At 35.3% G+C, this 26,459-nt stretch overlaps 9 protein-coding genes across 9 annotated transcripts; 5 read left to right on the top strand and 4 right to left on the bottom strand.

The window, feature by feature from the left end:
• Positions 1-363: 363 nt before the first annotated feature.
• Positions 364-2,436, top strand: DFA_11419 (uncharacterized protein; the record flags this gene model as incomplete). The annotated part of the gene is made up of 2 exons (XM_004350312.1): positions 364-818; positions 891-2,436. 2 exons carry the CDS (start codon positions 364-366, stop codon positions 2,434-2,436), a joined length of 2,001 nt encoding a protein of 666 aa, XP_004350362.1.
• Positions 2,437-2,722: 286 nt separating this feature from the next.
• On the bottom strand, positions 2,723-3,421 carry aprt (adenine phosphoribosyltransferase; the record flags this gene model as incomplete). The annotated part of the gene is made up of 2 exons (XM_004350311.1): positions 2,723-3,164; positions 3,276-3,421. The coding sequence occupies 2 exons, from the start codon at positions 3,419-3,421 to the stop codon at positions 2,723-2,725; spliced, it is 588 nt and encodes a 195-aa protein (XP_004350361.1).
• Positions 3,422-3,963: 542 nt separating this feature from the next.
• Positions 3,964-4,676, top strand: DFA_11417 (uncharacterized protein; the record flags this gene model as incomplete). The annotated part of the gene is made up of 4 exons (XM_004350310.1): positions 3,964-4,111; positions 4,198-4,307; positions 4,367-4,607; positions 4,660-4,676. 4 exons carry the CDS (start codon positions 3,964-3,966, stop codon positions 4,674-4,676), a joined length of 516 nt encoding a protein of 171 aa, XP_004350360.1.
• A 228-nt stretch (positions 4,677-4,904) lies between these two features.
• DFA_11416 (bromodomain-containing protein) lies at positions 4,905-8,719 on the bottom strand (the record flags this gene model as incomplete). The annotated part of the gene is made up of 4 exons (XM_004350309.1): positions 4,905-5,057; positions 5,136-8,003; positions 8,086-8,302; positions 8,490-8,719. The coding sequence occupies 4 exons, from the start codon at positions 8,717-8,719 to the stop codon at positions 4,905-4,907; spliced, it is 3,468 nt and encodes a 1,155-aa protein (XP_004350359.1).
• A 1,063-nt stretch (positions 8,720-9,782) lies between these two features.
• DFA_11415 (XAP5 protein) lies at positions 9,783-11,026 on the top strand (the record flags this gene model as incomplete). Its single annotated transcript, XM_004350308.1, has 2 exons — positions 9,783-10,670; positions 10,733-11,026. 2 exons carry the CDS (start codon positions 9,783-9,785, stop codon positions 11,024-11,026), a joined length of 1,182 nt encoding a protein of 393 aa, XP_004350358.1.
• An 84-nt stretch (positions 11,027-11,110) lies between these two features.
• Positions 11,111-11,995, bottom strand: bpnt1 (bisphosphate nucleotidase; the record flags this gene model as incomplete). Its single annotated transcript, XM_004350307.1, has 1 exon — positions 11,111-11,995. One exon carries the CDS (start codon positions 11,993-11,995, stop codon positions 11,111-11,113), a length of 885 nt encoding a protein of 294 aa, XP_004350357.1.
• A 304-nt stretch (positions 11,996-12,299) lies between these two features.
• DFA_11413 (DNA-dependent protein kinase subunit) lies at positions 12,300-15,274 on the top strand (the record flags this gene model as incomplete). The annotated part of the gene is made up of 6 exons (XM_004350306.1): positions 12,300-12,841; positions 12,920-13,475; positions 13,554-13,986; positions 14,069-15,095; positions 15,167-15,233; positions 15,266-15,274. 6 exons carry the CDS (start codon positions 12,300-12,302, stop codon positions 15,272-15,274), a joined length of 2,634 nt encoding a protein of 877 aa, XP_004350356.1.
• Positions 15,275-15,379: 105 nt separating this feature from the next.
• DFA_11412 (uncharacterized protein) lies at positions 15,380-15,682 on the bottom strand (the record flags this gene model as incomplete). The annotated part of the gene is made up of 1 exon (XM_004350305.1): positions 15,380-15,682. One exon carries the CDS (start codon positions 15,680-15,682, stop codon positions 15,380-15,382), a length of 303 nt encoding a protein of 100 aa, XP_004350355.1.
• A 418-nt stretch (positions 15,683-16,100) lies between these two features.
• Positions 16,101-26,201, top strand: dnapkcs (DNA-dependent protein kinase subunit; the record flags this gene model as incomplete). The annotated part of the gene is made up of 10 exons (XM_004350304.1): positions 16,101-16,961; positions 17,092-18,042; positions 18,135-18,398; positions 18,465-19,695; positions 19,821-20,035; positions 20,109-20,519; positions 20,581-21,158; positions 21,236-24,528; positions 24,609-24,826; positions 24,888-26,201. The coding sequence occupies 10 exons, from the start codon at positions 16,101-16,103 to the stop codon at positions 26,199-26,201; spliced, it is 9,336 nt and encodes a 3,111-aa protein (XP_004350354.1).
• Between the last annotated feature and the right edge of the window lie 258 nt (positions 26,202-26,459).

Genomic DNA, 26,459 nt, shown 5'->3' with positions numbered 1-26,459 from the left:
GTTATTCTCCATCTCTCGTACTCACTCAGGTGTATATTTATATTATATTTGTAAAGACATAACAACAACAACAAAACCAAAAAGATAAAACAAAAACTACAAAAAAAAAAAGAAGAAAACATAGAAAAAAGACAAAAATAATAAAAAAAAACCAGGGAAAGTAGGAATCTAAAGAATATAGGATTATCTACTTTCCTTGAACAAAACAAAACTAAACAAACTATACAGTCTTGTGTATCTATTATATTGTTCTTTGATCATTTTTTAAAGATTTTTTTTTTTTAACTATGCCCATTTTTTGACTTCTTGCATTCTCTCTATTTTGTTTATTACTTTTTACCTAATCAATCTAAGATATTGAAAATGAATAGAGTGGCGATTAGTTCATTTAGATTGATAGGTTGTAGAACAAATAATCTATTATCCTATCAACAACAATCTAGGAGTATCAGCCATAGCAGTAACAAGTCAAAGATCACCGATAATAGTAGTAGATCAACTTTTTTGAATAGATCTTGCATAAGCAATCAACAACAACAACAACAAATCTATAGATATTCAACGACATCATCGACAGCAACAACACATCAAAAGACAGTAGTAGCAGCAGCAGATAAAACAACGATTGTATCAAACAATGATGAAATAGAGTTATTGTCAAATCAAGAAATAGGTCATCAAGTAGATGAATTTTCAGATTATCAAAACGAAGAACAAGATGTTGAAGAGGAATTATCAAGTATCAATGTATGGAGAGAAAAGTTATTCAAATTTTTCAATCATCTCTTTATCAATAATTCAACCTTTAATTTACAAATGTTTGTTGACACATTTTCTACACTCGGCTAGCTCTTGTTCTTTTATTAATAGATTTATTTGTTTGTTTTTAGATTTTTAGAAACATTTAAAACATCAGATTATCAAACTATAAAGATATCAAGATATGGATTTATTTGGTTACAAAGTATCAATTGTCAAGAGATTGAAGCATATAATCAAATCTTGTCAAATCTAAGAACCAACAAAAAAAATAATATCTTTTTCTCTACTTATTACTCGATTCTAAAGACTATTCCCTCCAAGGTCAATCTACAGACCTATATGCTTGCCATTACCTATTTCAATAGTTTTGATATGTACGATCAGACAAGACATGTGTTTAGCAAAGTATTCAAGGACCTCGATGTAGTATTGGATGAAAGAGCATGCACACAATGGCTAAAGTGTGACCCTAAAAAATGGCAACGTATCCTGAACTATATGGCAAAGAATGGTGTTGCGAGAACCGAAGAATTCAACTCCCAATTGATTTGGGTAGAGATTAATATAAAAGATGATGTCGATCGAGCAATAGAAATATTCGAAAAGGATATAAAGGCGAAATTGGTTCGTGGAGGTTTTCCCGAGTCTACTACCTATCATTTGTTGTTGGTTTCGTTCCTTCGTATTGCAAGATTGGATCTATTTGACAAGTATTGGAATGAAATGGAATCGTTTGGTGTAATGCCACTCGAAAGTACCATATCAGTTTCGATCAACAAGATTCACAAACTTCTTGGGTTTTCGGCGACCAGTCAATTCTATCACAATATATCGGCAAAGTACGAGGGTCTTTCTACCCATCCCAAGATTCTAGCTGCACTTGTCATGTGTCTCATATCGGATCCCAAACGCAAGGGAATGGAACCACTCATTCAGTTTTTGGATCATCTAGAGGAGAGAAATCTCTTGACGTTTGGTTTGTTGGATGATATTATTGGTCCTGTCATTCGTCATCGTGACCTACTCAACCTCAACTGGATATGCGAAGACCTTTTGACTAGAGGTTCTCATATTGGAGCCTTTCCCGAAAAGACTTTGTTCCAGCTTCTGGATTTGGCCATGATCACCAACAACCCAACCTTTTTCGTCGACTATTTAATCAAAAAGGCCAAACCAATGGAGAAATCGATCAACCTACGTTCCTTTTACTCCAAGCTCTTATACTTTTACATCAAAACACACGATTTTGGATCAACTGATGATCTCATTAGCAAGATGGAAAGAGAAGATTTCATTTTTTCACCAAAGACTGTTGCACTCTTGATCGTATACTATGATCTAATGCGACTACAAAAATTCAACCAATACCACAATTACCTTTTCTCTCAAACCTCCAAACCCATCATTGCAGTCACTATCGAACACGCCATTCAATATTATCTCATCTTTGACCACCTTGACAAGGCCAACTACTGGTTGGACAAACACGTCGATAAAATCACCCAAAACATAGCCTACTATTTCCTCTCTTTTCACATTCTCCAACACAATCACAGCGAAATTACTCGTTGGAAACAAATCATTAGAGATTTGGGTTACGATCTAAATAGTACCACTAGATTTACAATATTTAATTTTATGCAATCTAATTTTTCACCATTGCATCCAATCTAAATTAAATAATGAAATAATAATAATAATTATAATAATAATAATAAACTCTATGAACCTGTACCAAACCGACCATTAATGTTTGTTTTGTAAAATTAATTATATTTAAATGTTTTTTTTAAATATATTTTAGTGATAATAATAATTAATTAATAATTATTATTATCTCTTTTTAAAAGAGGTTTTTTTTTATTAGTGTTGGTGGTAGTGGATTCTTATATATTCTTCTTCTTGTTGTTTTTGTTAATTATTTTGGTTTAATTTGATAGTTTTGTTGTTGGGTTTTGATTTAAATTTCATGAATGACATCAATTGAAACATCATTATACTTTTCATAGATCTTTTCCTTTCCGGAAAGACATTTAATGGACGAGACAACACAAGTTGATATTTTGTATTGCTTGATATTGTTCTTGGCAAGTGCTTTCTTTACCAATTCTATAGAGGCGCATAGAGTTCCACCGGTGGCAAGGACATCGTCTACCACCAAAATGTGAAGATTCTTTGGAAGTGGGGCATGGGAAAAGATATCCTCTTGGATTTCAAATTCGTCTTTTCCATACTCCTTTGAGTAGGTCTCAGAGAGGACAGTTCCTGGGAGTTTACCCTTCTTTCTTAACAAGACAACTCCCTTTTGAAGTTTTTGAGCAATAGCAGTTGCAAGAATGAATCCACGTGCTTCTAATCCAACTACCAATTCAACATCTTGGAATTTTTGTTGCCAATATGATCTAAAAATAAAAAGAGATAGAAAGAAAAATAAAAAGAAAGAAAAAAAAAAAAAAGAGTGAGTCGACTATAGTGAATGTGTTTATACCAAACGTTGTTATGTATGCACATACAATAAAACATCAAAATCTTGATAGTTTAAAAACAATGGAGTGATATCTAAAAAGGATACACCTTTTGATGGAAAGTCATTAAAGACTTTTGAACGTCTCACAACAGCTTGTTCTGCAGAAGATCTTGCTCTTTCATATCCCTCCATATTTTCGCGCGCTTTATATGTATTATATTTATAGATATATATTAGAAAAAAAAAAAGATAATATGTGTTTGTTATTCTTCTTAAACTACAATAATAGTAGAGAGAAATGTAGTAGTTATACAAAAAGAAGAAGAATAGTGTTAAGATTGATATAGAAAATAAGATGAGGAATGAATGAATGACCGAAGGGAAATATTTGTATTGAGCGCACCCACCACAAAAATCCTCCCATTCGCATTGTCTTCACACCGAAATTGTTCAATTTTTCATAAACATGAGAAAATGAGGTGCTGCATTGCACAGTTTGGTTACTGTTTGCAAAGAAAGTACTCAAAGATACTTGAATCAAGAAGAATAATAATAATAATAATAGCTTTCTGTCGGGACTCATTTGCATCGAAACCCCCCTATCACCCTGGTTGATCCCTTTTTTGGTTCATCATGGCAATATTCAAACAAATGGCTCACAACAAAATTCCAAGTTACTCGTGTTTTTTTTTCTATTTTTTTTCATTAGATCCATAGTAAATGTATAGAAAGAGATGATTAGATGTTGTTTAATTGGTGGTGAGAGTACCTACAAAACCACAATAGCAAAATATCTAACAGAACAATTTAAAAATAGCACCTATGTTGCTGAATACGCGATCGACTACTTTTCGGGTAGAGATTTACAACAATCACCTTTTTGTAGGCATCCTTTCTTTCTCTTTTAAAAAATCAACACTACTTTACTTATCTCTCTCTCTCTTTATGATTAATCTTATTATTATTAGGTTCAATTGATTTTGTAAATGTAGCAAAAGGTCAATACGAGTTGGAAGAATTGGGATCAAAACAAACAAAAATATTATTTTGTGATACAAACCCTCTTTGTACTTTGATTGTATGTTTTGAAATATTTCTTCAAATATTTAAATATTTATTCTTTATTTGTGATTGTAGTGGAGTAAAACATTAATTGGTTCATATGATAAAGAAATTGATAAATATATTTTAAAATATGATATTTGTTTATTATTGGATTGTCAAGATGTTGTTTGGGATGGAGAGGGTGAACTAAGGTTAATAGAGGACCCAGAAAATAGAAAACAATTCCAAAATCAATTAATTGAACAATTGGAATCAAGGTCAATACCCTATCATCATATCAAAGGAAAAGATTTATCAACTAGACAAGATCAATGTAAACAAATAGTTTTGGATTATTTATTAAAAAACAAATAATAATTAAATAGTAAAAAAACTATATTAAAAAAAGGTTAAAAACCAACTATTTAATTTGTATAACAAAAATAAGATGATTTGATTTTGAAGATTGTTGTGTATATATGTGAGAGAATATGAGTGATTTCTAATCGTACATGGTATTCTTATTTATATTTTTTTTTTACAGTCCTTTTTTTGTTTTTGGATTTTCTCTATATCTCTTTGGTTTCTGGATTGGGGTGTCTTTTATAATTATGGGTATTATTGTTCTTATTTATTCTTTTATAGCAGGAGAGTCATAGCTATCCTCGATAGGTTTAAATTGAAGGTTGAGTAGTGAAGAATTATCGATATTGTTGCTAAAATTATTTTCATAGGATGCCATAACTTCCATTTGATATTGGAATGAAATATTTGATTTTGAGGTCTAAAAAAAAAAAAAAAGTAGTAAATTAAATGATGATCAAAGTAATGTATAATTGCTTGCTCGCTCGCTTTCTCTTACCTTTTCTCTTTCTTCTCTTGCAGCAGCTCTTTCCAAATCAAGTCTTTTTCTTTGTTCTTCTGCTTCCTTTTCTTCCTTTTCTTTTGCCATTGCATCTGCCAATTCTTGTTCTTTTCGCTTTCTTTCTTCCTCTTTTTTGGCCTCTTCTTCTCTATCCCTTTTGAGTTGCTCTTCTTGCTCGACTCTTTCCTTTTCTCTTAGTTTTAGGGTGTTATTTTTTGCCTTGAAATGATTCCAGGTCTGATCGGTGTTGCTACTCGGTGAAGATGGTGAAAGGGATTGAGAGATGGTTGGAGAGGTTGTGGTTGGTACATTGTTGCTTAAAGATGATATATCAGTGGTAGTTGTAGAGGTGGTAGTGGTAACAGTTGCAGCAGGGGTAGTAGTAGTAGTAGTGGCTGATATAGTAGTAGTAGTGTCGACAGTTGTAGTAGTGGTGCTAGCAACCGTGGCGGCAGCAGTTGGAGTAGGGAGGGCAGTGATGGGTGGTGTTGATGCAGAAGTTGCAGAATTGATCACAGTACTCGAGGCAACGGGTGAAGAAGTGGAAATATCACTTCCGCCGTTGGTCTTTGTAGTTGTAGTGGTATTATTGCTATTGTTATTGGCACCATTATCAAAACTCCAAGAAGCTACCTGGTTTGGTAGTTCAATGTTTTTCTTTGTACTGTTGGTTTGAATGATTTGAGGTGTTGATAAGTTATTTTTCGGTGTTTCTACATTTGTAATTGGTTGGTTGTTTTGAGGTGGTTGATTGTTATTATTAGTACTGCTATTATTATTATTATTATTATTATTGCTATTATTGTTGGAATTATTATTATTATTATTATTGTTACTACTGCTGCTATTGTTATTATTATTATTATTATTATTTCCGTTATTGTTATAAGAATTGTTATTATTATTTTCATTTCCACTATATTCAGAATCTGAATAAGAAGAGCTATCACTATCTGAAGAATCACTATCAGAATCACTATCAGAACTACCAGAATCACTTGTACCATCATTATTATTATTATTATTATTGTTATTATTTTGTTGATACTGTTGTTGTTGTTGATTTTGTTGTTGTTGATGTTGTTGATTTTGATGATTATTATGACTATCCTTTTCAATGATAACGGGAGGATATTCTTTCATTTCAACATCATCAACAATGACATCTTCTTCCTTTCTCAAGGCCATCTTACGACCAGTAGCCTTGGAGATTGGCTTGGAGATGTTCTTTTTGTGACGAAGTCCTCTGTTGACCATATTGAGCTGCTTGGTGACACTCTCAATCTCCTTTTGCTTAATGTCGTTGCCATAGTCTTCTTGTTCACGCAAACACGAGAATACAAACTGCTCCATCTTGCGAAGTGTGCTGTTGTCGAGCTTCTCGAGGTCAATGACAATCTCGTCTTGAGCAGTGTTGGGCAGAGTGTGAGAGACGATCGAGATGAGGTCTCTAAGACGTTCGGGTGGAAGGAAAGAGATGTTGGTGCCAAGTTGTGTCTTTTCCTCCAAGGTCATCTGAGGTTGCTTTGGTTTTCGCGACTCTCTCTTCATCTTTTCCAACTCTTTTTGCATGTGTTTGTTCTCTTCGGTCAATTTTTTGATTCGCTCTTCTTCGCTCACCTCTTCGGCAGTCTCGAGGTTGGGAGTATTTTGGAGCTTGGAGTACTTGCGCTCAAAGATATCTTCCAGTGTGATGGCCATGATGTGAACGGGGTTGTTGGGTGGGTTGTAGTCCTTGGCATTGCTAAACACCAGGCGACAGTCTATGGCAAACTCCTCCATCTCTTGGTAGACACCCGACAAGAGCAGGTTACGGATCGTGCCAAAGTCCATTGGGTGCTTGACAACGTCGAAATAGTCGAGAATGCCGAGTGCGACGGGATCGACCGGCGCCAAAAAGGGATACGAGTGTTGGTGGTTAGAGAGTGTCTCGAGAATATCAAAACATCTCTTCATGGCACCGGTCAAGCTGTTTTCGGTGGGTGGACCAACACGACGACGACCCTTGGTCGAACGTTGAGCACGCTCAGATGTGATGAGCGGCGTGGTTTGGGGCTTGGTGATCGGTGTGCTTGGAGCAGATCGTTGCTTTTTAATGGTGGGAGGAGCCCTTGGTTTGGTTATAGGTGTATTTGGATTGGATGTTGTTAAAAGAGATGAAGAGGTGGTGGTAGTGGTAGAAGAAGAAGAGGTGGAAGAAGTACTAGCAGATCTTTTCTTTTTCTGTGTTTTGGGGGGAGGTGGTACCAACTCTTCAATGACTACACGAGCATCATCAATATCCATTTCATCCTCGTCGTCACTGTAGAGACTGGACATTCTATGACGTTTGGGTGGTGCAGGTGGATGAAGAGTGGATTTGGTGAGGGTTGGCGATGTAGATTGAGCCATTTTCTCTTTAACTGATCGAAGTTGATCCTCGAGATCGTGAATAGTTTCTTGAAGTTGTGCAATATTTCCTGTTGATGTGGTCGTAGTAGTAGTAGAAGTAGAAGATGAAGAGGTTGATGGTTCTACAATATTTGGTATTTCATCTGATGACGATGATGCCTTGCCCTTTTTAGTTGTTGATTTGGGACTAGTTTTGGCACTAGCCTTGGCTGATGATTTTCTTTTAGGTGTGGCGATTATATTGGTTGGTTCTATTTTCTCTTCCTGTTTGGTTGAACCTCGAGTGCCACGTGTTGGAGTAGTTGTAATATAATCGTTCAAATGTATCTGCTTTCGCTCTCGCTTTGCTGGCAACTTTTGCTCTTCCAATGGTTTTTGTTCGATGATTGGTACATATACCCATTTTTTATTTTTTGATAGTTCCTTTGCCTCTGCTGGTGTCAACATGAGTTCATGTCTATTTGTTTTTGCTTGCTAAATAAATATAAATATAATGTTAATACCTATTCCAACAATAAAAGATATTTATCTATCTATCTATCTATGTATTTCATACCTTTGGAGTACCAATTGATTTTCTAGTTTTAGAACCTGTAGAGGTGGAATCTGTCGATGCTGATGATGTACCAGCTGTTCCTGCGGTTGAATCACCATTCATCTCGCTATCTGTATTTTTATTTTCGGTCAATGTATCCTCATCGTATTGTTCTGCGTCTTCCTTTTCCTCTTGTTCTGCATCTCCACTACTATTACTACCACTATTGTTATTGGCACTATAGTTTGATATAGATAGATAGATAAAAGGAAGGGGGGAAATATGTAAGTAAAACATAATATATAAATGATACAAGTCTAGTCGTTGAGATGATGATGATGTTGATCACATGTAATCGATAATAAATGATTGTTCATGTGATTGTATCTATCGTGTGCTATTATATATATATATGGTTTACATACCTTATAGAGGTAGTACGTTTTCTTTTAGTCAGGGATGTATGATCATTTGATGCATTTGAATCCTGTCCTTTATTGTCATTTTCATTGTTGTTGGTGCTTGTTGATGATGACAATGATGATGTTGATGATGTATCCAATGACAGTGTATCACCATTGGCTGTTGCTGTTGATGTTGATAAAGTATCAGTTGGAGTTGATCCTGTCATTTCTTCTTTGTCTCTATCAGACATGATGAAACAATCCTATTCTATTGGTGATAATCTAATCTTGTCCACTTGTATAGCTGTTGTTCTAATAGGTTGCTGTTAATTGATAGTACTATTTTTAAAAAGATGATGATGATGCAACAAACAATAAATACTATGTTGTTGCTTTTAGAATTGATTGATTTGTAGTAGAGTTAGAGTACTGTATTATTATTATTAATATTATAATTAAATTGTATTGAAGAGAGATAGTGTGCTGTGTTCAATAAATGCTCAAAGGTTACTTTGTTTTTCTTCCTTTTTCCTTTTTATTGTTGATGCTTGATTGATTGATTGATTGAATAAATGATTGAATGAATGATGTATGTATGTATGTATTATTATCGTATGTATATATATATCAAATAAATAAAATTGAATAAAATCAAGTTGCTATAGTTTATATAAACTCGTTTTATAAATTACTAAAAAATAAAAATGGTTGGATTCTAAAAAATTTGAATTATGGGTCGGGGTGACTCCTGAGCTTGATGATATAAAAAAAAAAAAAAAAGATAATATAAATTTTTGAAAAAAAACCAAAATTGAAAAAAAAAGAAAGTGCTGGACGTCAAATTTTTTTTTAATAGCAAAGCGGGAGAAAAAAAAAAAATAAAAATAATAAAAAAACACCAAGCCATTAAATGGTTTTCTCGAGTATGGGGGGTGCAGTATGGTCGACCCATCTCTGTGTTTAAACTTTGATGATCCCTCCCTTTTCCACTGACAATAAAAAACCTGTTCGTTTTCTTGTAACGAACATTCAAGCAACTCTCTCTCTCTACTTTTTTTGAGAGGGGAGGTTGGTCAATTTAATTCTCTCTCTTTGTCTCTTTTATGATTAGTGTGAGTCATTACAGTATCTTAAATCACACCCAAATAAATAAATCAAAGTCAACAACAGACAAACAAACAAACAAGCGACATCTATTTCTGTGTGTGTATCAGATGACTTGACGAATTCTTTTGAAAATTAATTGCACTTTGCGCAAAGTTGAGAGAAAAGAGAAAAGAGAGAAGAGTTATTCTTTAGACAGAATATAATAATATGGCAGAATTCAAAGGAGGATCAGGTGATGGTAACCGTATACGTATGCTCGAGAAGCAACGTGGCAATGAATTGAAAGAACTCAACAAAGCAAAGGAGAAGATCAAAGAGGAGAACAAATCGTATACTCTTAATATCAACCAAAAGTTTGAGTCGGCCAACGACCAGTCCAACGCATTCAAGAATGTTGGTCTAGTGTCAATGTCTGACTTTCAAAGGAACATACAACAACAACAAGAACAACAAGCACTCGAAGAATCGAAAAAGAGAACGAATCAAGGTCAGGTCAAAAAGGTTCAAAAGAAAGCAATTACAAAGAACAAATTATCATTTGATGTTGAAGATGATGACGACGAGGACGATAACAATAATAATGAACAAGAACAACTGAAAAGTAAAGTGATATCTAAAAAAGAAGAAGATAGTAATAATAATAATGGTGATGGTGGTGATGGTGATATTGATCAAGATATTATAAAGAAAAAATTAAAATCAACTGACGACAAAGATAATAATAATAATAATGAACAGGAACAACAAGATGTAAATAGTAGTAGTAGTAATAATAATAATAGAAAGATTAAATTTGGTAAAGATCCAAGAGTAAATACCGACTTTTTACCAGACAAGGAAAGAGATGAATTGGAACGATTGGAACGTGAAAAATTGATTGCTCAATGGACAGAACAACAAAACAAGATCAAAGAGGAAAAGATTGAAATTACCTATTCGTATTGGGATGGATCTGGTCATAGACGGTCATTGCAATGCAACAAAGGAACAACGATTGAAAAGTTTTTGGCAATGGCTCGTTTAGAGTTTAAGGAATTACGTGGTGTATCAGTTGATCATTTAATATTTATCAAAGAAGATTTAATTATTCCTCAAGTATGTATAAACTATAAATTGATTAATATTTTCTCCATATTCTAACTCTTGTTTCTTTTTAGAATTATTCATTTTATGATATGATAATCGAGAAAGCTAGAGGAAAGAGTGGACCATTATTCAAATTTGATGTACATGAAGATATTCGTTTGGTAAATGATGCAACAGTTGAAAAGGATGAATCTCATGCTGCCAAAGTAGTGGAAAAGTCATGGTACGAAAGAAACAAACATATATTTCCAGCTTCAAGATGGGTAGAGTATCAACCAGGTGTAGATTATGGAAAATATACAATTTCCGATAAATTACTTGCTGCTGCTAATAATAATAATACAACTACAACTACACCCAATTAATTAATTGGGAATATGTATGTACGTACATTTATATTTATATTTATATTTATACAACATAGGGAGAGGGGGACTGTACAGTGTTATTTATTCTTGATTTAATAGTTGAATATACTTTTGATGATTACCAATGGTGATGACGATACCATTCTTGTTTTCAATTAATTCTGGTTGGTCGCTGTAGATGATGTCTTTGCCAGATGGGTCGGTCAGAGTGCCGCCGACGGCCAAGAGGACGGCATGTGGTGCGCAAATGTCCCAAAGCTTGCTACCGACTGTTGGGAAGATATAGACGTCGGCGAGATTCTCAATGATCATGAGGATCTTGAATCCAGCACCACCGGTTCGGATGACTTTGTCGGGATTGATCTTTTTCGTGGCACGGTCGACACGCTCGTCATAGTGAGATGCCGATGTCACGAGGATGACCTTATCACGATCTTCTGGTGCACGTTTGTCCAATAGACCAACAACCGGCATACCTACAACAGCCCATACTGAGCGACCCTTATTATCATTGATAAAGGGTTGGTAGATGACACCAGCAATTGGTTTGCCACGGTAGCTGATACCAAGTAATGTCATGACACATTCGACACGCCCTTTGGTAAACTCGCGTGTTGCGTCTAATGGGTCGAGGAACAAGAGCAGTTCGCTCTCCTCAATACCATCGACCAACTCCTTGGGTAGTTTGTCACGATACTCTTCCAATCGGTCAGTCTTTGGGGTCACATCAACCGGTGGAATGTCGCAGTTCTCCTCACCGACGATTCTCAAATCCTTCCACAACTTGAGTAGACCGCCAATAATGTGTTGCTGAGATTTAACGTCTGCGATAGTGAATGGGTCGTCCTCGGCCTTGTACTGCACTCCAAGTGACCCAGAGTTGAATATCCCCCTTATAATGTCACCAGACTCTTCTGCCAATTGCAAACATGCCGATACTAATTGTAATATATCCACCTTTCCCATATTTATATTTATCTCTTTCTTATTATTATTATTTGTTTGATTCAAAAGCAAAATAAATGAATGATCAAGAACTCAAGAGCTCAACCCTAATTTTGAGTATTTTAATAAAAATAGATATTAAAATCATAGTCATAGTTGGTGAAGATCGCCTTCACCACATTTTTTATTAAACTACTTCTTTACTTCATCTTTTTTTTTTTTGTATATATTATATATTATATTGTATTTGTATTTGTATAGCTATATAGATAGATTGATTGATTGATTATTGTAATCAATCTATCTAGTCAGTTCATAACTAACTATGACAGGAACATCAACATACCAAAAGATTGAAGATTATTTGATTAAACTTCATGCATCGTTGAATGCACAACAACAACAACAGGGGTCGGCTGCAACCAGCTACTCTGCCATGGATAATGATGAGATGTTGATTGACGAGCTGTCCAACATTATCATGAAAGAGTTGGTCGATGAAGAGATTGGTCTGGCCGCATCACTCTTGTTTCAAGGTGACCACAACATACTCAAGTACCTGACGAAAACAGGCAACTACTCGGTCAACAATAGTACAAGTGCTAATACAAAGATCGTAGTCAAAATCAAATGCCAACTCTTGCAGCTGACAACCGACTTTATCAAGAATTATAGAGCTGCATGTACTGGTTACATTGTATCTATCAAGAATCTATGTATCAGTCTCTTTAGAAAAGACCAAAGTCAAACTGTCCAAGCACTCTCTTTTAAACCAATTCAAAAGATCCTCACCAAATCATTCAATTATCAAACCAAACAATCTTCAATCAAAGCTGAATTATTTGGTGTCCGAGATATGACTGACAAGTATGTAAACAAAAATAGAATAGAACAAATCAATTCAACTTATTATTAATATAATTGCTTTATTTATTTTGATTCTAGATTAATTGAACAATTTACATGTGGTAAATTATCACAAACTGTTAAAGGAGAGATATTAATTACATTGGGATTATTTTCAGAACATTTCCCATCGGTTATTATGGATTATAATAATCAATTGGCAACTATTTTAATGGAGACACTTGGATCACAGTTAAAATCAAAGGCACCAGAGACTGTACTGATACTGTCTTCTATCAAGGCATTGGATTGCCTGCTTGTACATTTTAGTGGCGATTTTATGATAACCAACAACAAACATGTCCAACAACTCTACCACTATCTGTTTATTTGCACCGACCCACAATCGGCCGGTCAACGATTTGAAATCCCTCGGTCTGCAATGCAACTCATCAATCATCATGCGCCACTCTTTAAACAATACCTCACAGAACAGAGTGAGAAAATGTTTACACGTCTAGAGTTTTGGTGTAATCACAATAACAAGTTGAATCGTGATATTGCTTTTAATTGTATCGATACATTTTTAGCTCAAATTGCAAAAGAAATGACTTCTGGTCAAAGAAGTATTGAAAGTGATCAAACTACTTTTAAGGTATGCGAAAAGATATTATATTTATTAGATTAGATAAGTGTACAAAAGATATTAATTAATATTTGTTTCTGTTTATAGTTTTTTATAAGAAAATTTTATTCAATATTTGAAAATACAAATAGTTCAACATATGAAATATCTATTGCTATTAGAGGATGTAGTAGATTTGCATTACCAGTTAAACAATTTATTGGAGAATGGGAGTTGAAATCGCTGCTTGGCAGTCTGTTTAAATTCTCTGAAAAGTTGATGATTGTCAAACTGGAAAACATCGAAGAGATTGTAATGCATTTGTCTAGTTTTATCAATGCCTTTTCAAATATCTTGTTTGAAATCAATGACATTGAATTTTGGTATCTTGACCCATTGGAACAAATCGTTGGCACCTTTTTCATCATCTATCCCTATCTATTTGAAAAACAACGTGATAGATATTATTCTGCCATCAATCGTTTATTTGCTTCATTATATTTTAAAGGTGATTTCTTGAAAACTTTATTAACTAGAATTGGTAAGTAAATATTAAAAAAAGGAAAAAGAAGAAAAAAAAGAAAATATAATTATTAACTTTTATTTTTGTTTGTTTTTTTTAGTTCGACAAGGAATGATTATAACATTTTCAAAACCAAATCTTTCATTGATAAATTATTTGAATACAGGTGATACACCTTGGTATGAAGTGTATAAAGATGTTTGGTTTCATTTATTACATCCTAAAAAAGAGGATACTGAATACAACAAGAATAGAGATACTCCACCTGTCAATGCTGGAACTATCACCTCAATGATCTACAATGAAATGATTTCCTCTTTGATTTCACTTATTCAGAAATTGGATTTATCTTATTCTTCAAAGGATGTTGATGATATTCATCATAATCCAGCAATGATCACTACTACTACTACTGCTGGTGCTGCAACAGATCAAAAGAAAAAACAAGATGATGAAGATGAAGATGCAACGGATGAAGATGAGGAATCCAACGACCAAGAGGAACAGGATGCATCTCAATTGGTAAATGATGATAATCAAACATTGATTCCATCAACTGCCAAGGATATCGAATTATTCCTAAACTTGGTGGAATTTGTTAAAATATTCGTTCCATACAATCACCCAAAGTTACTAGTACCATGGATTTACATTTTTGGCAAGGAAGTTATTTTCACATCGAAAAAGTATCCTCTTATCAGTGGTTTCTACAAGTTGATGCAAGTGATCATGAAGGTTTGCAAAAAGGAAAATTATTTTGCATTTATTGATCAGCAACAAAAGAAATCATTGACAGCTTCAATTGACTCTGCTGCTAGTAATAGTGGTGAAACCTTTTCATTATCCTATTCAATGGATATTGATGATGATGAAAATAATACAACAACAAACCAGTCATCAAATGCTCCACAAATCCAACTCGAAATAGAAGAAGAAGAAATTGAAAACAAAAAGAATTGTTTTATTCTATTCAACAAATTCATTCAAGAAGTATTATCTTGTGGTAACCAATTCAAAGATGAATTATTGGCATCTTGTATTCAACTTTTACTCTCCATTCCAAAACAACTCATCGATGTTGGTTTATTAATTCCAACTTTAAAAACTTCTTTTAAATTAGGTTTAAGGTAAAAGAAAAGAAAGAGATAAACAAAAGGAAGAGAATATTTCATTCAACTAATAATTTGTTGTTTTTTAGTTATTTAAAATTAGGACATTCAGCATTAAATGCAATTGAATATTGGATTAAAGTTGTACCATTACAAGTTTATAAATATTTGGATTCTATTTTACCAAGTTTGAATGATTATTTGATGATTTCAACTACACCCAATGCATTGGCCGATGGAGGTGTGGGAGATGGAAACGCCGATGGAACATTGGGTCCAAATTATTATTTTGGAAAGACACCTCAGTTTCGTCGAAAGAAGTTTGGATCGTCTTCGTCCAACAAGACAATCGATCCAAAGATGATGCAGTTTAAAAACTCGGTCGAGGAGATACAGAACCGTATCATTGCATTGCTTGGCAGACTGGGTGGAAAGAACTCACATCTCCTAGGTACAGTCGATCTAGTGCACGGTGAAAACAGCGGTGAGAATGGAGTGGCATGGGACACCGAGTCGCATCTGCTCTTGTCGATTCCATTCACCGATATTAACAACATATCGATTATATTGGACTCGATCTTGCCGTCGGTCGTGTCGCTGGCCATGAAATCACCGTCGCGTCAGACCAAGGTTGCTGCATGCGAACTTTTGCACTCGTTTGTGTTGTATATGATTGGAAAGGCTGCTAATCCACCTGCAGCAGGACCAGCACAGAGTTTCACCAAGTTGTATAAACATGTGTTCCCAGCACTGTTGCAGCTGGCAACTGATGTCGAGCAGGTTGCTCGTCAGTTGTTCCAACCACTGTGCATTCAGTTGGTACATTGGTTCACTCGAAATGTTCGGTCCGAGAGCGACGACACTATGTGTCTGCTCAACGCCATTGTCGAGGGATTGACCAGTCCACACGACGGTTCGCTGCGTGCATTTGCCGCCAAGTGTCTGGCCGAGTTTGCCAAATGGTCGCTCAAACACACATCCAAGTCGCAGCAGGAGAAGAACCCGTTCAACTTCAAGTCACTCATGAAGCGTGTGTACTCGCTTGCCATGCACCCGGCTTCCAACCAGCGTCTTGGCGCTGCTATCGCGCTCACCGAGATATACAGAATATTCCGTGAGGAAGAAACACTTGTCACACAGTTTATCTTTGAGTTGATGCACATGGTCTTGCTCAGCTTGAGAATCAGTTCGAGTAGCAGTAGTATACGTGGAGCTGGAGAAGGTGGTGACAAAGGAGATGACGACGGTGCAGCATCAAGTGAGAATGACGAGATTGCCAACAAACTGTCACACGTCCTCACCGTCATGGTCAAGGTCATTGAACGCAAGCTTGACATACTCAACAAATCCAACGCACAGCGTCGTGAGCACACTGATCTCCAGGCATTCGTGTTGTGGTTGTTCAAAGAGTGTTGTGGACGTACAGAGAGCCGAGCACGAACAGAAGCAATCCTCCTCTTCCAACGTTTGGTGGTTATGCTACCCGGCATCAAGTCAGGGTCCCAATGGATCAAAGACAACATCAAAAAGCATGGTATTGGTTTCATCATGGAGGTGGCCGAGCCTGCCAACTCGCTCTCTCCACCAACCGGCAGCAAAAAGAGTGGTGGTAGTGCACCAACAGTTGCAGAGATTGAGTTTTGGTTCAAGCATCTACAAACTTCACTACATGTCTATACCTGGTATCTGAGCGAATCATTCATCGAACCAATTCACCTTGTCAACAAAGAATATGGATCAAAAATCCTAACCAATTCATTCTATATATTTTTATCAGAATATGCCAACAATAATAGTAATAGTACTACCAACAACAGCTCACCAATCTCTACTTTATTATCACCACTATCACCACGTGAATTGGAAAAGTATAATTTCTACAAGGTATATATTATTTATATTATTAATAACTTGTAAAGATATCATTTATTAATCATTTTTATTTATTTGTTTTTAATTTTAGTGTAATGTTATTAAACATTTATTAGGATTATTTATATTATTAATTGAAAAGTTTAAATTTATTGATATATTAAATTATGGTGGTATTCAATTTATTCGATTGGTTGGTGATCTTTTATTGACTCCATTGGCAATTGGATTGACAGAGATTGATTTGGAGACGGGTGTGGCACCTCAACAGGGACAGGCATTCCCAGGTGTACACCCTATTGTAAATAGAATATGTGCCATTTTAATCGAACAAGGTGATAGATACAAAGACACTTTGATTCAAGTATTGGTCGACAAGATCACATCAAATGATAGCGCATTGAATCTTGTAAACATTGACAAGTTGATCAAGAATGAGAGTATCGATACTCTTATCACACTAGTCAAAGGTTACAAGATCATTCACAACAATAGAGTATTGGACGATGTCATTGAACAATGTGCACTGGCAACCAAATCAACCATTATCAAATCAACCAAACAACTCAACGAATTATTGGTTGATTATATATTTGATAATTGTAGTGACCAAGTATCACCTTCTAAACTATTGGTATTCAAGGAGATCCTCACCCTTGTTTTCAGTATTGGTATTTCTCCTCAAAAATTATTATCACTTATTCAAAATCCTGCTTCTCTTCAAGAAAAATCAAAAGATAAAAAGGATATAAATAATAATAATAATAATAATAACAATAATAAGGATGATAAATCAAAGAATGGTGATGGTGATGTTACAATGACTACTACTACTCCACAAGCTGCTGGTGGTGGTGGTTCAGATACACCACCTTTGGAACAAGTTGACAAGTATAGTTTATTCTATAAAACATTCTTTGGAGAGATTACCAAACATATTTCATCACACTTTGAATCATATGTTGATCATCTTGTTGAACAAATCAAGAAAACCAATGGTATCCATAAATTATTAAATGATATTTGTATTTTCAAACATACTCAATGGACTGAAAATCAATCATCATTAAGAAAAAAGGAAATGAAAACTGTTGTAAAGTAAAAAAAAAAACAAAAAAAATCAATGTTAAAAGATATTAATATTTATTTATTTATTTATTTATTTATTTATTTATTTATTTTTAGTTAATTCCATTTTTAACAAAAGTATCAAGTATATTATCAAACAATGATATGAAACAAGAAGAAAAGGAAAATATCTTAGAGTTTGTAAAGAATTTCATCAAAGTTGATACAACTACATTCTTTGAGTCTCAAGAAGGTTATGATTTCATTTATTCAATGTTGGTCAATTATTTAAATAGATCTAATACTTTGGCATTTAAAAATAAGGCATTGACCCTATTACCTTATTTATTATCTTATCCAAAACATCATAATTATAATTCTGTATGTAAATAATATAAATATCTAAAAATATATAATTCTAACTTGCTCTATTTATTATTTTTATAGTTGAAAGAAAAATTAAATGAAATTGTAGTTTATAATTTCCCATTGGTTTCAAAGGATTTAACGGTTGGATCACCAATTTATAATGATTATATTACAACGATTGATAGATTTTTGGATACATTGGAATCTAAAGGAAGCACTTTTATGATTGATACATTACTTCCAATCTTAAAGGAACGTGATCATAGCTATATTGTTAATATCAATGCTTCTATTGATAGATTTATCAAGGGTAGTAGCGACGAACAGAGCAAGGAAGTGTTTACTCATTGCTTTAATGTATTTTTGTCAAATGACTATACCGACGAACTCAAGATTACTTTGGTCGATAAATTCTGTACACCTCTGATTGCAAAGATGACTCAGCCTTCTCTGATCCATTTGTTCACGTTACACCTTACTTCGCTCATGTCTATCATCCAGCCACTCGTACCCAAATACATGACCAACTCGGGTGAGCGCAAGTCATCAATCATTGAAAAGATATGCTGTTTCCATGTGATTGAAGCGTTCTACGAGGCGATGCCGTCGACCACCATCAAGGACAATGTCAACCGATACTTTTACGACAAGCCAGATGCCAAGGGAACCGAGTTGACCGCCGCCATCATGCGTGCTGCCCATTCTGCCAAGTCAGAGAAGCTGGCCAGCGACGACAAGCATGTCACACGTCCACTGTGCACCCTCTACCACGGATCAGCCTACAGCTGTCTAGCTAGTGTCATTGCAGCGACGCAGTCAAGAGAAAACTTCTTCCACACCTTCTTTTTCAAAGAAAACATTGAAAAGAATGAATATCTCTGGGAGAATATCATCGATACTGAAAAGGTTTACAATTTCGAGCCAGAAACTAATTTCACAGTCAATAGTAAGGTTGATATGAACAGTATTGCCAGAAGAAACTTACAAGACATCAAGTATCTCTCGAGTCAGTATCTTCAGGACAGCAGTCTTAGTCAAGACGCGAGTATCTCTGGCAGAGGTGCTTTCATTGCTCCTGCACCAGTTGGCCACCCACTAGCTACATTTGATGATATCATGTACCAACAACAACAAAGAAAATATGCCAAACTCAATGAAAACATGGAGATGGATGAAATCAACTCTAATCCATCCATGTTGCCAATGCTTCACATTATTGATATCTATCAAGACAAATTTAAATTGGATTCAAATAGTAATGAAATGCCAAAATGGATGACTGAACTTTATAACAAAGCTAAAGATTCTCGTAAGATAGAAAGAAAGAAAGAAGAAGAAGAAGAAGAATCAAAGAGGATTCTAAATAGAAATATATTAACATTTATTATTTTTATTATTTAGCACATCCCAATATATTCTTATTTATTATAAAAGTATTAATTAATAGACCACAATATTTTGAAAAGTATCATAGACAATGGATACCATTATTGATTGATTATGTCATCTCGCCAGCCACCGGTGGTAAAGGATTCCATTATTTCATTCGTGATGTTTGTTTAATTATTTTGAAATGGCCAAATATCTATTCATTGGAGAATCAAAAGAGTTATAATTCAATCATTCAATCAAATATTTCAAGATTCATAGTATGTTATAAGATAAATTAAATTTATTTCACAACAAATATATTTATATTTACTTTTTAATTATCTTTTTTAGAATTATTTATTTAAAAATGCATATGCAGCAAATAGACAAATTCATAGAAATAATTTAAATATTATTAAATTATTTGTAGAGAGATGGAAGGGAATCTTTACAGTGGACAAGAAGAATTCGATTGTCGAATATTTATCACATCAGACAAGTGGTAATTTCAAGGGTAAAGGCAGACAATACAAAACAACTGGATTAGTACTCCTTTCCATTCTTCTCAGTAATGATATTCCTGCATATGATAAACAAAATGATTCAGATATCAATGAATTCAAATTCTATCAAACTCTACTAGACAATCTTACAGACTTTAAAGAACTTTCAGATGCTACCTCTGAAATTTGTGGTATGATGTTAAATTTTAATCAAAAACATCAAAATCAATCAGATTTAAATGAATTATTAAGAGGAAAGGTAAGAGAAAGAAAAAACAAATCAAAAACAAAAAATATAATATTAATTTCTTTATCTTTAGATATTATCATTATTTGCATCAACAGATTATCAAAGAGCATTTAATTGTTTATATTTTATTGGATTACATCATCCATCATTCCTTAAACAATTCCAAGTTAGAATGTTAAATGTTTTACCACAGTTGAATGAACAGGTTAGATTGATAGCATTTAATATTTTGTATTGGATTGGAGATGAAGTAGACGATCTTTATATTAAATTGAAATCGATCAATTTGGAAAACCTTATTCGTGTTAGAAACGAAGAGAATCAATTGATCCTTCTCAAGATCCTATTCAAGATTGTAAAGAATCAGTCTACTCAACCCGCCATCACCACACAGATTGTTCAATTACTTCTCAAAGACTATTCATTCAACTCTAATCCAAATGAAAGTTGTAGAGATTTGTACTTTGAAATTTGTATGTGGATCTATAACAATGTCGCCGAATACAGTGATTCAGATCAATTGAGAATCACTCTACTCATTGGTTTGTCCGATGACAGTGAAGCCATTAAAAAGAAAATAATGGAGTTTTGGGATACCAATCAACAACTTTCATTGTCAACTTCATCAAGATTATTACAAATTTTCGAGTATGTCAAAACACACAAAACAAACAAAAATATTTATTTATTTACTTACATTTATTTATTTATTTATTTGTTTGTAGAAAAATGTATTCAGTTGAAACTGAAAATCAATGGTTAGGTTATAGTTGTTGTTTATTATTCCAACTTTGTTCGAGATCAAGTGACTTTTCGAAATTGGTATTTGAAAAACCATTGAGTGAATGTACATTTAAGGAATACCAACTTGACAGCTCATGGCAGAGTAGAACATCCAATATGAATCCATTGTTTAGTAGTTCACAAGATGATAGTGCCAGTCAGATGATGATGATGGATACCGACCAGGGAATCCGTTCGACTCAAGCACCACAATTCACTCTTACACAATCATCGTTTTCACAATTCTATCCATCTGGAAACTCATCATTATCACAGGATGTTGATATGATCACTGGTAGTAATTATTCTCAACAACATAGTCAACAACAACAACAAAAGAAACAACTACCAAAACCAACATCATCATCAGGAAAACCATCGGCTGGTCAAAAAGGTGGTTCTGGTGCATTTAAACAACCTGCACCTGTTGATGGTAAATACATGGAATTGAGAAATAGATTCAAAAAGAATGAAGGAAACAACACCAATGAATCATCGGCCAACGCAAATGTATTTGCTAGAATGCAAGTAAAATTCAACAAGGAGAGAGAAGCATACATTGAACGTGCGAAAAAGGCAAGGGAGAACCAAGTCACTATGTTTAGAAAGTATAGATCGGGTGAACTTCCAGACATCCAGATCAAGTTGCAAGAGATAGTCCGTCCCTTGCAACTACTCTGTCAGATCGATTCGACTATTGGTTCGAATGTGTTTGCATCGTTGTTTACGGCCATTTATGGACGTGCTGCGACCGAGACCAAGGGGTTCCGTGAAAACATCAAGGAACGTATCTCGTCTATTTCATCCGTGTCGGTACACTGCTACCCTCAGATGGTTAGTTGTATCTTGCGTATCGTCGAGCAGTGTCCAGAACTTGCACCAACATGTGCGCAACTGGCACGTATTTCGTTGTACTCTGGAAACCATCCGTTGGGTATTGTCGTGTTGGAACAACAGATACAGGCAATGATCAACAAGGAGATGAGTAGCAGTGGGTCGCGTCGAAGACAGACCAGCAACTCTGTGGTGCCGCAGTCGTCCGAGTTGAGTGACGCATGGGAGCATCTGCGTGAGTTGTATCGTGCAATGAATGAAAACGATATATTACTTGGCTTGATCGAGCGTCAAATGGGCAACGTATCCTACACCAAGGACGCGATGGAGGCAGAGCTGCGCGGAGACTGGGTCTCTGTGCTCAAGGTGTACGATCAAGCTTTAGGTGCACTGGAATCGGGTCAGCTCCAAAACTACCAACTTTCACAACGCGAAACGAGTCTGTGGGAGAACGGACGTCTCGAATGCTACACCAAGCTTCGCGACCTCGCCGCATTACGTGACAACTTTATTTCATATTTTGGAAGTGATGATAGTCAGCAAGGTCACAGTCAACAAGGCCAACAAAACAACAATGCAGTGTTGGCAGCCAACGTGTTTACAGAGAGTAATCGTGAGCAGTTATTGACATACTATTTGCAGTACAGTCTCAAGGCAAAGGAGAACTGGCCCGCTCTATACCAGTTCATCTCGTCGTTGACACCCGAGCAATACGAGTACATCGAGTCAACGTTCCCAGGAGAACTTGCATTCTTGGAGATCACGCGTTCCGACTACAACAAGTCACACTATTATATTCAAAAGTTCTACCAACGGTTCCGTGAGAAGTGGGCGTCCACCCATCCACTCGCCATCTCGTCGCGTCACCGTCTTTTACAACCCATCCAAAAGATGATTGAAATTGAAGAGTTCCTTTCACTCGTACACCCCAAGTCGACGTTTAGCAGTAGTGGTAGCACAGATACAGACATGACAAAGCTGTTTATGAAGGGGTTGATGGCAGACAAGGTCGTCACTCCGGGCAGAACATTTGTATCCAAGGACGAACTGGCAACCAACGTTGCCAACTCGGCACTCAATATCAAGCATATGGAATCATTGGTCAATTTGTGGAAGAAACGGTATCCAAGCCGTTTGGACGATGTTGTAGTTTGGGACGACGTAGTCTCCTACAGATCAGTCTTGCTCGAAAAGATTTATGAACGATTCATGTCTTCACAAAACGATGAACATATTGAATCGAGTATCAAGAACCTACTCATTCAGGAACGTGCTGAGCTCTACCACCAAATGTCAAAGGGTGCGAGAAAGCTAGGCAACATTATCGTGTCGGAAAGTTATTTCCGTCTTGCTGTCAAGTCATACCCCAAGACTAAAGAGAACGATTTGGCATTCCCACTCGTCAGCTCGCTCATCAAGATCTACTGTCTCAAAGCCAAGAACTCGTCGACTCCACAAGAGTGCTTGGACCGTTTTGTCAAGGCACTCAAGTTTGTCGTCTCCAAGAGCAACGAAGAGACCATCAAGCAGTCAATTGACAATCAACAGAAATACGAGAGGCTGCACGGCGACATTTTATGGGAACTGTATCAGTTGGAAGGCCAACTAGGTGCCGACGTGGTCCAAGACTCGTTGAAAAAGAATAGTATGTCTATCCCGTCACTTTCCCTTGCACCCGCTGCCAAGGTATCGTCTGAACTATTTAATATGGCGTATCGATGCTACAATGATTCCATTCAACTGCACACCAAACAACAACAATCAAACAACTCGGTGTCAAAGGGTGCTTATCTTCAATTTGCTAATTTCTGCGACAATGTATTGGCTCAGAGAACCAACGCAAACGAAAAGTCTGATGAAGCATCTGTGCTTGCCAGCTCGGTTGTCAATGCCGCTCTGACAGCCATCAAAGAAGAGATCCCAGGAGCCATTGAAAAATTCCCAAGACTCTTGGAAATCATATCGCAGTATGAATCTACTGCCAACGACTTTAAGGAGAATATAAAGACTATTCCATGTTGGATGTTTATTAGATGGATGAGTCAGATATTCCCATACCTCGATCTTCCTCAAGGACCACTAGTCATCTCGATCCTCGTCAAGATTGCTCAATACTATCCACAGGCCATCTACTTTCCCTACAAGATTTCAAGTGAACAATTTGGTCGTATCGGTCAAAAGGTGTCACAACCATTGGATCTCATCCTCAAGGATTCTCTTCTCGATACATTCACACTAGAATTGGAAAGATTAACTCATCCAGAACATCGATTCAAAGATTACATGGAAACAGTTAAACAAATTTTAAAACAAACTCCAATCGATACTTCATCCCTTGTTAAATTAAATACTGAAATTTATAATGATTGTTTTAATCATAAAACTGTTTCTGGTGACTATAGTATGTAACAAAGAAAGAGAAAAAGAAAAAGAAAAAGAAAAAAGAAATAATTAATTAACTATTTATTTATTATTTTTTAGATAAAAAGTTTTCAAAAGAATGGGAAGCAATTTATATTGGACATTTTGGAATTGATGGATCAAAATTGATTAAAATGGATGGAAGAAAATTTGTTGAAGTTGTTACCGACATGACCATTAAAATGAACAAAAATATGAAACCAACTTCAACTGCTAGTATGAAATTAAAAGATTTTAGTTCATGGTTGGCTGAATTTGATAAATCAAATTATTTAAATGTAAATATAAATATAATTATAAATTCATTTATTTACTAATCATATATTTTTTATTTTTTAGAATATTGAAATACCAGGACAATATAATGGATATGGTAAACCACAACCAGAATTACATATAAAGGTATCATCATTTGATGCAAATATTTTGGTGATGGGGTCATTGAGAAAACCCAAACGTGTAAAGATTCATGGAAGTGATGAACAAAATTACCCATTCTTGGTAAAAGGTGGTGAAGATTTACGTTTGGATCAACGCGTTCAACAATTGTTCCATGTTATGAATGATATCATGGCAAAGGATACAGCGACATCTCAAAGAAACCTAAAGATTGCTACTTATCATGTTGTACCAATGACTAGTAAAGTTGGTATTATTCAGTGGTTGTTGGACACCAAACCACTCAAAGAGATTTTAGAGGAGCAGATGGCCATTCATCAAAAGGTCGATAGATCACAGGTATCGTTGTCTCGTATGGAAGCATCCAAGATCCACTCTGACTGGATTCAAACCTTTGCCAAATACCTCAAGACCTCTGGACCACCACCTCCAGGTCCACTCTACCATCAAATGTTTATTCATGCTACTGCCAAGGACGCCATTGACAAGCAGGAACGTCAACACGCTCGTATACCAGCAACACTCCTTCAAAAGGGTATTTGGTCGTTGGCAGCATCGCCAGAGGCATACCTCTTTATCCGTAGCTCATTTGCAAGATCATTGGCTACATTCTCGATTGGATCCTATGTCATTGGTATTGGTGATCGTCATCTTGAAAACTTTTTGATCAGTCAGAGAAATGGAATTTTGATTGGTATTGATTTTGGTCATGCCTTTGGTACGGCAACTCAATTCCTTCCTATTCCAGAGTTGATGCCATTCAGATTGACACGTCAATTTACTAGTTTCCTCAAACCACTGGATGCAGTCGGTCTCTTGGCACACACCATGACACATACACTCAACGCGCTTCAAAACCATAAAGACTTTTTATTGTCGACTATGGATGTGTTTGTAAAAGAACCGCTCATTGATTGGGTCAAACTAGCGTCTAGACTCGGGAAGGAGATGGGAGCAGACAAAAACACAGATGAATGGTTCCCAAAGAAAAAGATTGCCATTGCCAAAAAGAAGTTGGATCGTTGGAATCCTGCCTATATCACGACCGAAGAAATCCTCTCCTCTGTACATAAAGGACAGATCTATGAAAAGAATCTTTTAGAGATTACCCATGGTGACCAAAACACAAATATTCGTAGCAAAACACCAAAGATTTGTAAATCGGCAAAAGAACAAGTAGATTGTTTGATTGATCAAGCAACCGATTTAAATATTCTTGGTAGAACTTGGGCTGGTTGGTCAAGTTGGTTATAATTCCGTAATTTCCTAAAATAAACTCAAAACAACAAATATTGTGCGAAATATTAATAATTAATTTCAAGAATAAGATTACTGTTTCTGCTAACATTCTTCTACTTTTATTATTATTAAAGCTATATATAATATATTGATTGATCACTATTATAATCACATCTTAACAATCTATCTGTATGAATAATAATGTATAATGTTTAGTGTGACGATCGTTTTTCTCTTCTCCCATTTGTCATGGGTGTTTTTGCAAATAGAAAT

This window comes from Cavenderia fasciculata, assembly GCF_000203815.1.
Source record: "Cavenderia fasciculata unplaced genomic scaffold Scf_EUAJFUG02HR96I-5, whole genome shotgun sequence".
In the NCBI taxonomy this organism is placed as follows: Eukaryota; Evosea; class Eumycetozoa; order Acytosteliales; family Cavenderiaceae; genus Cavenderia; species Cavenderia fasciculata.
Note: the sequence above shows the minus strand (reverse complement) of the source record. Positions and strands in the feature narration are given on the sequence as shown.